The 12,579-nt window shown below is 40.9% G+C and overlaps 1 protein-coding gene across 1 annotated transcript in view; it reads right to left on the bottom strand.

Annotated features, from left to right (window-relative positions):
• Positions 1-12,579, bottom strand: part of cacna2d2b (calcium channel, voltage-dependent, alpha 2/delta subunit 2b) — a 41,507-nt gene that overhangs the window by 470 nt on the left and 28,458 nt on the right. The window contains exons 16-37 of the mRNA XM_053653460.1: positions 11,042-11,107; positions 10,362-10,436; positions 10,023-10,097; positions 8,912-8,983; positions 8,605-8,676; positions 8,460-8,521; positions 7,703-7,779; positions 6,910-6,970; positions 6,639-6,736; positions 5,070-5,160; positions 4,426-4,488; positions 4,207-4,310; positions 3,754-3,852; positions 3,021-3,112; positions 2,832-2,879; positions 2,664-2,735; positions 2,276-2,428; positions 1,898-1,950; positions 1,705-1,760; positions 1,280-1,409; positions 888-997; positions 305-387 (exon numbers count right to left, since the gene is read on the bottom strand). Of these exons, the coding sequence (XP_053509435.1) occupies positions 305-387; positions 888-997; positions 1,280-1,409; positions 1,705-1,760; positions 1,898-1,950; positions 2,276-2,428; positions 2,664-2,735; positions 2,832-2,879; positions 3,021-3,112; positions 3,754-3,852; positions 4,207-4,310; positions 4,426-4,488; positions 5,070-5,160; positions 6,639-6,736; positions 6,910-6,970; positions 7,703-7,779; positions 8,460-8,521; positions 8,605-8,676; positions 8,912-8,983; positions 10,023-10,097; positions 10,362-10,436; positions 11,042-11,107 (1,812 nt within the window). The remainder of the gene's footprint in view (positions 1-304; positions 388-887; positions 998-1,279; positions 1,410-1,704; positions 1,761-1,897; positions 1,951-2,275; positions 2,429-2,663; positions 2,736-2,831; positions 2,880-3,020; positions 3,113-3,753; positions 3,853-4,206; positions 4,311-4,425; positions 4,489-5,069; positions 5,161-6,638; positions 6,737-6,909; positions 6,971-7,702; positions 7,780-8,459; positions 8,522-8,604; positions 8,677-8,911; positions 8,984-10,022; positions 10,098-10,361; positions 10,437-11,041; positions 11,108-12,579) is intronic.

Raw genomic sequence — 12,579 nt, 5'->3', positions numbered from 1 at the left:
GCCCAAATAAGTTTTATCAAATTTGCCTGGTCAACTAAAAGGTTCTGGGCCTGGGAATATGTGCAACCAAAAATGATTACCAAAAAAATATTAGCAAAAATAAACAGCTTGTCATAGTCACAAAGCAACCACAGTGAGAAGTTGGTGTTAGATCTATTAAAGGCCATACACGACTTGGTGTAATATGCAAGAATAAGTGAGAGAGAGGGAAAAAAATAGAGAAGACAGATGAAGAGAGAAAAAAGGACACACAGATAATAGAGGAATAGCAGAGTGGACCAAATCACCAAGACTAGGATTTTACCATAGCATTGTAATCAAAGCACTTCTCAGGTCCTTTCCGATATCGGGCAGAGCTCAACACTTCACAGGGAATTTCCTCCTGAACTGGAAGGATCACATTAAGGAAAACCTCTAAACTTCATGTTTATTCTTTTCACTGGTCATAAAAAAATTTAGAGAGAGATTGCATTGCAAAATATAATCTAAATATAAAATGTAATCTGATTAGTTATTCCAAATAAACAAATGGAAGACTAACCAAGTTAAATTGAATAAAATTAATGCAACAATTGCAGTGGTTTAAAAAACAAACAAACGGTGACTGATTTGTATTGGCTTGAGAAACCATAATCATTAGATACAATAAATCATCTGCAGGATCGTGTAAAAGCCAAACAATATACAGCAATTTTAGAAGATCAGGTGCACTTTATGGTGCCAACACTATTCCCTCTTATTAAACCAACGTTCCCCTAAATTTCATTGTTGACCTAATATCAATATAAAACCTGATCCTCAACTTAACACCGTAAATGTGTGAGAAAGTGTTTGTTATGTGTTATTAAATGGCGGTGAAGCAGACAGCGTGAAGATTGGAAGGATACACTCCATCCTGACTTGTGTGAGCTTTTCAATCTCGCAGGAGCTGCAGGGAAGCGTTTCGGCCACCACAAACAGCAGGTTGGTGTTTTCTATCCTTTTGGCATGGAATAATCTGCAGAGAAATAAAGGTTACTGTACATTGTGTCACTTGGAATTTTTTAAGAAGATTAAAAATTAAACCATGATGGCTTCTCACAAACTGCTGTAGGCTCAGAGTGATTCCTCTTAACCTGTCCACGTTAAACAATATTCTAGCCATTTCTCTGACTAAATAACCTTTCCCACTAAGAACCTTCACACTAGAGCATCTAATGTCCTCTTAATAAATTGGAGGATGTACTGAAAAGAGTGGTGTCTGCATGTAAGACAGAGTCACTTAAAGTGCGCTTTGTACCTGGAACAGTTTCCACAGTCCTGCAGCACGTTGAATGAGTTGGTGGTGTTGGTGAAGAAGAACTGGCTCTGAATAGTCACACAGCTGCTGCTTCCTCTGGTCTCTGTACCTTCAGCAAAAGCAAAATCACCTGCAAACACAGAACAGACACAGATATACAGAAAGCTACTTATTTACACGTTCCTGTGCATTTGTTCTTCATCTCTGTAATCAAACAGGAAACTAACATCACCTTAGAACATTAGGTCAAAGAAATACAATCTTTAAAAACGACTTTGTGGTCAATAGACAACTGAGCACATGAAGCTTTATATAAAAAAATTGGTTTCGCATTGCTCTACAAAAATAACAAGGCTAAAGGTCACAGCACAATGTGAGTACATAAATACTGGCATCCTAATCAGGATGCCGCGAGTGACACTGACCCGTGTTAAACCAGGTGTTGTACACAAGGCCGTAGAAGAGCTGCTGCAGTACAGACCTGAAAAAGGAACAACTTCAATATTTCTATGCATCTTCACACAAACAATAACTTCTACAGGTTCTATTGTATTATATAAACACGTATACTGTCGATATGAATAGTGGCTCATGTATAGGTTTCACTTTGAGACTTACCAAGCGACCGCAGATGTCCACCAGGCCAAATTGAGCAAGTCAGCGACGGAGGGCTTTAAAAGACAGAAGCAGATGAGCAGAGTGATGGGTGTATCGTGATCCAATGAACAACCAATTCAAAGACCTCATGAACTGTAATAACTCAGGCCTTCAACTGATGACTAAAGTGATGATTTGCAATAACTCTGATTATCCAATACACACACACGCGCACACACACACGCACACACACACGCACACACACACGCGCACGCGCACGCGCACACACACATGCACACACGCACACGCACACACGCACGCACACACGCACACACGCACGCGCACACGCACGCACACACGCACGCACACACGGACACTTGTCATTTCTCTCAAACTCACCACGATGTAGTGGCGTGGTGCTGCTCCCGTGCGGCTGCTGGCCGTGGGCTCACATGTCGACTGGTACTGGAACGTCTGCCTTCGGGCGTAGATGGAGTTATTATAGAGCGCGTACATTAGGTAGGGATCTACGTCTCCGAAAAACAAACCGACCTGAAAGGGGGGGGGGGGGGGCGGCGGGGGAAGTGAGGATTAAAGAACAGGGTTTACGTGGCCTAGAACGATGAAACATATCATTGGTTCTAATGTATCGCAAAGACTCCTTGATCTAGAACTGTACCGTTAACATTCAAGTGATAGACTTGATATAAGGTTTTCCAATATAATACAAGGTTCCAAGCTGTGTCTATTTCTAAGTATAAAAGAGCTAATTTCCAGAGCATAATACCCTTTTCCAGTGGTCTCTCTGATTAGACATCACCAGAAAGCCTCCATCATCAATCAGGTAGCAGAGCAGATCCTGAAAGATCAGCAGGGTTAGCTGAGACATCATGAAGCATCTACTGAATGTTACCAAAAAAATAAAAAGCAATGCAATCAAAGCTACACCACTCACGTCACTGTTGACCTCACAGTCCATCTCACAGGATCTGGAAGGACCACACTGTAATACACACACACACACACACACACACACACACACACGCACAAACAAACATGCAAAAAGGATGAGCGAGTATTTTCACAGATTTATATATTTATATTTATATATTTTTTACTAATAACCGAGTGCAGTGTGTCCTACCTTGTGAGAGCCTTGCCTGCTGTCAGAAACGTTGCTGGCCAGAATCTTGAACTTGTCGACCCACGCCTCCAAATCCAGCTTAACTCCAACCACTAATCACACACACACACACACACACACACACACACACACACGAGCAAACACACGCAGTCACCAATCCGCAGCTAAAGTTTGCTTATGAACACTAAGACATTATGAGGAAAAGCAGAATTTCCACATCGCAGTGTGGAGTTGAGGCCCCGCCCCCAGAAACTGCCTCGCCAGGTTTGAAGACAGGATTTCTTCAAAAAGTGATGAAGGTGATAACATAGTTGCACTTTTAATATTTAAATAAAAATATCACTACTATTCTGGAAAAACATTTAGTAAGTGTCACACTACATGCCTTGAAGCAAGGGTATGAAGATTTTGGTTTGAGTGTTTATGTTTATGGTAAGGATTTTGAGTGGAATGAGCTTCCGTTACTGATTAGCTAGATTAGACTTCCATCTACACTGCAATGATTTATCAGACACATACTGTTACTATATTTGGCGTAATGTATTCCTATAAAATACACAAATGCGCTTCAAATCATAATGAATACATTTACAGTCAGCAGTCGCATCCTAAACCCTGTCACTTCTGCTTAATAAACACCTAAGCGAACACAGAAGAATTTTACCTGTAGGGGTCATGGGAAGATTCTTAGAAGTACACACAAACACACACACACACACACATACACACACACCTGCTGGTTTCAGGGTTTTGCCTTGCACCGTAACCTCCACAGCAGTTGAGACGAGGATCCCCACCGTGCCGTTCTCTGTGATCAAAGAGTCCTCCAAGGCTGCAGGTCAAAGATCACAAAATGTGTGCATCGGTTACACTGTAGTGAAGTTTTACAAACCGGTCACTTACATTCACGCGTCTCAACCACAATGTTTTCTTCCCACGCGCTCGAATGAGTGTTTCTACAACAGTTCTGGACCTGCTTTATATACAGTAAGTGCCCTCAGATGTGCCTGTGATCTGACCTGTGCAATGGGGGCTGCCGGGGAATGTAAAATAAATTTATGCCTATGAAAATAAAGAGACTCGTTCCTTTTTGCTATGGTGTTAGAACTGGGACAACGCTACACGGCATCGTGGGTGTGATCATGTGATGTCAGCATGTGACTGCGGTGTGTAGTGTGTAACTCACATGTGCGAGTTGGGGCTCTGAAGATGTAGCCCTTATTGTCCAGACTGCGGCGGTAGAAGTTGGAATTCAGAGGCTCTAAGTCTTCATCCCAAGATTCCGCTGCTCTGAAAGAGGCAACGTCAAATACACACACACACACACACATAATGTTCACACCAAGCAGACAGTCAATCAAATCTAAATTCCTCATCAGACTTTACATTTATTTTTACCACTTACGAGTTTGGATACACTCTGGTGAGACCTCCATCAGTGGACGCAAACAACGCCAGGAAGCCATACCTGCCCAGAAGACCGCATTTATTCTAAATCAACAGCATTTATATACACTCGGTACATGTCCAAGCAGCACAAATTAGGATTGCTATTCAATATAAACATCCAGAATAATAACAGTGACGGTTTATATCTACACAAACATAAACTGTAATCATCTCTTTCATTCCAAGATCAACATCTTCTACCTTCTTCAGGGTCGCGGGGGAACCTGGAGTCTATCCCAGGGAGCATGGGGCACAAGGCGGGGTACACCCTGGACAGGGTGCCAGTCCATCGCAGGGCACAATCACATACACACTCACACACCCATTCATACACTACGGACACTTTAGACACGCCAATCAGCCTACCATGCATGTCTTTGGACTGGGGGAGGAAACCAGAGTACCCGGAGGAAACCCCCGCAGCACGGGGAGAACATGCAAACTCCGCACACACAAGGCCCCGGCAGGAATCGAACCCCGGACCCTGGAGGTGTGAAATGACCTCACACCATGAATGATATTGTACATCCATCCATCCATTTTCTATACCGCCCATCCTACTGGGTCATTTCTCAGTGTAATCTATTAAAATCTCCTCACGTGTTCAGGTCCTTGTTCTTCCAAGTCTTGGTGGCCAGCTGCCAGATGATCCCCGAATCCAAAATGGCGTTGTGAATCAGGCCTTGGTCACCTGTTACAAAAATCAATCGGACCTTCAGGACTGCTGTTGAGTTTGTGTTGATATTGTACATGTGAATCTCCCTCTCCTGTTTTTATTAAATCAATAGTAGGAAGCTAAAGAATGAGTACAATTTGTTACTGATACCACATCAATGTCAAGTCTCTAAACAACCTGTATAATGACTATTATATATAATCGTGGGTTATTTTTTAGTGTCGCCCGGCACGGTCACTGTCTTTTCTTAGTGATTAGCGCCCCCTAGTGCTCAGCAGTGTGCTTGGGGATTGTTTAAAATAGAACAATAATAATTGTAGAGACATTATAACATGATAGTTACATTAATATATGCCAACAATCAGACCAGTCAGCCCATAATTACTAGTAAAACTATTCGCTATAGTAAGTTTTAATTACTCTACGGTATGTTCATGGTCGGCAACATAATAGGTGAGGTAAAGATGTACAGTATCTCACAAAAGTGAGTACACCCCTCACATTTTTGTAAATATTTGATTATATCTTTTCATGTGACAACACTGAAGAAATGTACTCACTTTTGTTGCCAGCGGTTTAGACATTAATGACTGTGTGTTGAGTTATTTTGAGGGGACAGCAAATTTACACTGTTACACAAGCTGTACACTCACTACTTTACATTGTAGCAAAGTGTCATTTCTTCAGTGTTGTCACATGAAAACATATCATCAAATATTTACAAAAAATGTGAGGGGTGTACTCACTTTTGTGAGATACTGTACATCTTTAACTCACCTATTATGTTGCCGACCATGAACATACCGTAGAGTAATTAAAACTTACCATAGCGAATAAACACATATAAACACATATTTAAAAATGTGAGGGGTGTACTCACTTTTGTGAGATACTGTATATACACTACCGGTCAAAAGTTTAAACACACTCATTCTTTATTTTTATTTTTTTCCCCCACATTTTAGAACAATAATAAAGTCATCAAAACTCTGGAGTAACACAAATGGAACTATGGGAATTATGTGATCCAAAATAAATCCAAAATAAATCTAAATAATTTAATATTTTAGCATCTTCAAAGTAGACGCTTTTCGCCTAGAAATTCCAGAAATGTATTCTTGGCATTTTCTCACCTAATTTCTTGAAGAATCTTGCTTTTTAAACAGTATTAAAGGAGTTCCCACCTACGCTGCACACTTATTGGCTATTTTTCGGAATATTTCGCTCCAAGTCATCCGTTTAAAAAAAGATTTTTTGTAAATAAAATGTTAGTTTTCCAATGAAAGAAATTAATACGTTGGCACAATTATATTTTTGTCTTCAACACCAATTTCACACATTTAATCACCTTCAGATTTTTAAGATCATGAGCAACATTTCAGTCGAGTGTCCACAAACTTTTGACTGGTAGTGTGTGTGTGTATATATATATATATATATATATATATATATATATATATATATATATATATATGAGATGGAGAGGTACGCACAGTCCTCTGTCTCTGGTGTGATCTCCACCATCAGTGACAGGAAGCTCTCCAGAAACTGGGTGTTGTTCTCGGCGATGTGCAGGTGTTTGCAGTATTCTCTGCAGAAGAGGAAATAAATACAACCGTTATAGCAAGTCCCTCACCGTCTAGCACTCTCACACTCACAGTCACACACACCTCTCAATTCAGCTTCTCTCTCTCTTTCTCACACACACACTCACACACACACACACATAAAACAGATCTCCATGCAGTGCACTGATGCCAGTACCTCGGGGCCAGGAAAACATGTCCGTCTGTCTCGAAAGTGCTGGGCAGCAGAGACTGCAGATCTGTAGAGACAGCGAGAGAGCTTTATATGGACAGGAGACATTCGATATGGCTTATTGAAAATCTGTCTAGATGTCAGATTATATCATAAAATCTCAACAAGATACGAGGCGCAAGCTTTCAACAGGTCACACTTTTCCAAGACATCAGCTTTAAATAGTGATTCAGCATCAAGTTCAGCATCAGGTTTCTAATCGATGCCAATGAGTTCTCTGGAAAATTCAGTGCTTTTTAAATGGAAAAAAAAAGGGCTACACACTGCCAAGTCGAGTCTCAGGTTGTCAAATCTGAGAGACTCCCCAGCCTTCGTTCACACACCTGATGTCTAGAATGATTTTCTGTAAAACCGACACTCAAAAACAAGAATATTATATAATCGCACTAAAAACATCTGTAATAACAGAGAATGCTAAAAGTCCATCGATGCTGAATCTGCACCATGCTTGATAACTCACCAAAACAGTGATGAACTACATTGTGTAGTTACCATAACATATATTTCTTACACTGTTTCAGCCCTAGACTCTTCTCCTGCTTTAGACAAAAAAAAATCGCTGTCTGCCTTATGCTTCTCTGTGTTACAAATAAAGATTCTGCATTCATTTGAATGATTTTTTTTAGCATGCCACAGACTATCAACACGCCCACAGGCTGATGTGACATCAGTACTATATTGCGATATGGCCATAACGATGAACCACTTCATCCTCTTTTTTTTTTTTTTTTTAACTCACACTGCAGTTGGAGCATGACGTCACTCAGGTCAGCCTGGATGTAATACTCGCTGTATGAAGGCAATACCAAGCCCAGACTGCAGGGGGCAACAGCGCATCACACATACAGGAGACACCAGACAAGAAAACATTAGTTGGATTAGCAGTCTGTGAACAGAGTTGGAGAATCTGATCATCTTTAAACAAATGTATCACGATATGCTTATATAACTTTATCACGACAAGAGCTAAAATAAATATACCGATGACATTCTTTAGTACACAGAATACAGAGAAACATTATTTTGAAGTTGGGATCTGTATACCCTTAAAATATACTTCAGACAGGAAGGAAGGTATTAAGGCAAAAGTATTTCAGACACTTGACCTTGTTGTGACCTTGACCCTGTTTTCTATCCATTCAAAAATCTACTCAGTCCATCTTCTGGCCAAAATGATATACAGTACATACATATAAAATATCTATGATATACGTAAACAATTCAAGCACTCGTTCTTGAGATATCACTCTGACAAGAACCTCGACTGGACAGGCTGAAAGAGAGACGGACGAACGGATTAACAGGCGTAGCGGACAACCCGAAAAAATTATTCCTCTATCACCTGGTGGGGAAGCCATAAAACAGGACGTATTCACAAGGATGTTCTGGTACCGAAACATACAAAGGAAGAAACATACAGCATGTGGAACAGGCCAAGAAACACAATGCAGGTCATAACATCTTATGAATTTGGTTGTACTGAGCGCAGGTCTTACCTGTAGTCAGTGTCGTTGATGGGGGTCCACGCGTACGTCCGTACTGCCTCATCGATATAGCGCTAGACATGGGGAATAATAATAATATATTATAAACTACACATGCATGCAAAGCACATAATGTCTTTTAAATGTATTTACGTACCTCGTCCATCGACTTGACGAGAGTCTTGATGGTCAGCTCTCCTGCTCGGCCGTCTATCATCTGCCTTCGGATCTTGGGAAGAAAAGGTCAGAGAAAGCGAGTTTACTGGGAAAGAAAAACTACTAAAGTCAATTAAAATCAGTGAATAAGTAAATAAAAATAAAAAAACTGGACAGTAGTAGTTCTCCATTTCACTCCAGTCCTTAGTGTCCCAGTGACACTAGTGTACTTCATGTAAACCTGCTCTAAATGAACCCGAATCACATGCAGGAAACATTTCTGGTTCTGTAACTGTTTTTGTTTATACCTCCTGTTTATTGCTGTCTTCCACTTCGGCATCCAAGAAGTCCAGAGTCATGGGTTCAGGCAGGTCCACCACCTGAGAACAGAAATGCATTGTGGTACAGAAGCTTGCTGTTTACTTCCTGGTTTTTTCCCCTCAGTTTCTGGCCCGGCTTTGCCACGGCCAGGACCCAAATTTTTGTTTGGACAGGCTGGTTTTTGGCAAAATCGTTGTTTTACAGTTTCATGTCTGTCATGGTGACCTGCGTGCTTATGTTCTAGTTCCCATATTGTCAGGTTGTCTAGATCTGATATTGTTTTGGTGTTTCCCCAATTTCAAACACTGCCTCCGCTAAAAGCACAGCGCTCTCTACAGGAGATTCAAGTCTACAAATTATCTAATGTCTGCAGTATTCAGGTGTAAAATCTCTCCAAAAAAAGAGTCTGAAGGAAAAACACTGCTCCAGCTGAACTCAGAAATGAGTCTTTTACCAAAGCTTTAACCAAAATTAGCTCCGCCCATTTTACATCGTAGTGAACATGTAGACATCGCAAGGTCACGGATTATCCAGTTTGCACTGTATAATACAACCACACGACCCACATTAACCTCATTAGGAAGCATGATGAATTCAGTTTCCCTGCGTCTTAATTACAAAATGGGTCGGATATAGTGATTTTCTACGACAAGCCAAGAAAAAAATCACAAGACGAGGTGTTAAACATTAGTCATCAGTATGATATGATTCGTCATGCAAGTCCATAATCAATCCCATAATCCCTTCACACCAATCACACATTGGCAGTACATACAAATAATTTTTTAAAAAAAACAACAAAAAAACAGACAAGCTAAAAGAAATGGTGTTAAATTTGATAGAACATTCTAGAAACCTCCCAACTATCACCTCCAGGCTGATCACACAGATCTGAGTTTACTGAATTCTGTGTAGAAGAAGTGTGAGCTCGTGGTGATCAGAGGTATACTGGTTTCAGCCCACTTCTCCTGTAAGACGTGAGCCTAATTAGTGATAGCGTTGTCTGCTATACAGGACCAGAAGAAATACCGGTTCAGTTCACTTCGGTTAGCCTCGGTTAGTCTTTTTCTTTTGCTCAGACACTGTCGTGCTCATCACCTTGGTCTGCAGGTTTGGGTGAAGGAGCAGATATCCGTTTGGGTCGATGGCAAAAATGTAGCCATTGGCTCCAAGCTACGAAAAAATTCAAACAAAACAACACAAAAATATGATCATTTCTATTAGTTTTGCAAATGTTAAGCAAATTTCCAAAAAGTGGTCAATGTGAACTGATTGTGTTTCTATGAGATACTGTCGTGTTAAATATTCTGGAAGAATAAACCCTGGCCACATGCACTGTTCACCCAGTGAGCTTTCTCGTTGTCTCTTATGTGTTTAGATCTATTGAGTATGCGGATAAAGCAGGAAGTGTGATTATTCTGTAAGAGCAAAGCTCACGTTATAGCGCGGCGCGAGCCTCTTCAGTTCGTCCAGGTGAACGTCCACGCCCATCACTCCCAGGATCAGCTGATTCTGTACAAACACCATGGTACAATCAGTTGGAGAAAGGAGTGCCAGCGTACCAAAGTGTATCAGTGTACCAGCTCTCATTGAAAACGAGCGCTCTCTGATTGCTTTGTCGCTGTGAGTGGCTGTATGTGTGAACGTCGCTTTAGGCCAGTGATCAGCTCTATAGATAGATTCACAGCGTTTGCCAGCAATTTATAAAGTATATGATGACGATGATACTTGATATCATTTCTATGATACACCAGGGTTACCTATCTATTTTTTTCCCAGCTGAACCCCCTCAACCTAAATTAGAGTTGCCATTTTATGATACTTTTCATTTTGTGAAGTATTTCAGTATCATAACTACTGTATAGTTAGTATGTATAAAATGTACGTATGTATAAAAGGGGAGATAATAAAACTTTTTCTGAGCAAAACAAACAACATTTTCTAAACATTCAATACAAAATATTAACATCAAATCAGCTGCTTCCAATCGGGGTCTGTAACTGTTATAACACATTATACCTCAGAAACGTTTATGGTGGTAAAATTTTTTAAATTATCACGATACCAATATCATATCATCATATTGTCCAGCCCTAGTGATGCTGATGATGAAATACCTGAGAGTTTCCGTCCATGGTGAGATTAAAGACAGGCATCGTCCCGGTCACCACCAATCCCAAACCCTGTCAATGACCAACATTACATCATCAATACACATTCCTTCCACAGGCCACAGATTCGGCGTTACTGTAATCACCGTCTGCTCCATTCGTTCTTGTATTTTTAAAAAAAGCAAGAAAATGTAATAGAGGGAAATTTTGGCGTTGACTTCTTTATGAACAACAAAAAACTCTACAGTTGCACATGTTGGTCAGCCGCTTGTTAACCGGCTGTGATTGATTTATTACAATCCCCTGCTGCTCTCTCAATATTAAACCCCCACTGGAGTATTTAATGAAGGAATAAATGAAAGAGCAACCAACAGGACTAAAGAGGAAGCAGAAGATGGAGACCACATTACTCCATTACACAGATACCTTCATCCTCACAATTACAACCTACTGTCTGTCTGTCTCACTGTATGTCTGTATATCTGTCTGTGTGTCTGTCTATTTCTCTCTCTCTGTCTGCCTGTCTCTCTCCCTGTCTGTCTCTCTGTCTCTCTGTATGTCTGTATATCTGTCTGTGTGACTCGGTCTATTTCTCTCTCCCTGTCTGTCTATCTGTCTCTCTGTATGTCTGTATATCTGTCTGTCTATTTCTCTCTCTCTGTCTGCCTGTCTGTCTGTATGTCTGTCTCTCTCTGTGTCTCTCTGTCTATGTCTCTGTCAGTCTCTCTCTCTGTGTTGGTTTCTCTTTCTCTCTTTCTGTGTCTCTCGCTCTGTCTGTCTGTATGTCTGTCTGTGTGAGTGTGTGTCTCTCTCTCTGCCTGCGTGTCTGTCTCTCTCTCTCTGCCTGCGTGTGTCTGTCTCTCTCTCTCTCTCTGCCTACGTGTCTGTCTGTCTCTCTCTCTCTCTGCCTGCGTGTCTGTCTCTCTCTCTTTCTCTCTGCCTGCGTGTCTGTCTCTTTCTCTCTCTCTCTCTCTCTGCCTGCATGTCTGCCTGTCTGTCTCTCTCTCCCTGTCTGCGTGTCTGTCTCTCTCTCTCTGCCTGGGTGTCTGTCTCTCTCTCACTCTCTCCCTCTGCCTGTCTCTCTCTCTCTCTCTCTCTCTGCCTGCGTGTCTGTAATTTATTATACTGGGTTTGTCACATGTTTCTTGTCCTCCATCTGAAAGCACACTGGATAAATTCAATTCAACATTCACATTTTTTATCTCTAATCAATTTAATGCAGTACAAATTGGCATGTCATCATCATAAAAATAAAGGAGCCACCTTAATATTTTCAGGTGCTGTTATATTCTTTTTAAATGTCGATCTTCTATTCCCACATCTCAAGTAAATTCTACAGTGAAAATCAAGCCTGCACATTTTTAATAAACGGTTTTTTTTCCTGCCTCATCTACAACTCGTTTCTCCCACACACACATGACTCATTAATATTCATGAAGAGACTCCCACTGTTCATTAACATTCATTAGCTAGATAATATCCTTCCTACGTTTTGCACGTCATCACGAGTGGCCTTTGTCTTTTTCTCCTGCTGTTTCAAACCT

Source organism: Ictalurus furcatus, chromosome 21 (genome assembly GCF_023375685.1).
Source record: "Ictalurus furcatus strain D&B chromosome 21, Billie_1.0, whole genome shotgun sequence".
Taxonomy (NCBI): Eukaryota; Metazoa; Chordata; class Actinopteri; order Siluriformes; family Ictaluridae; genus Ictalurus; species Ictalurus furcatus.
The sequence above is the reverse complement of the archived record's forward strand: the minus strand, read 5'-3'. Positions and strand labels throughout refer to the sequence as shown.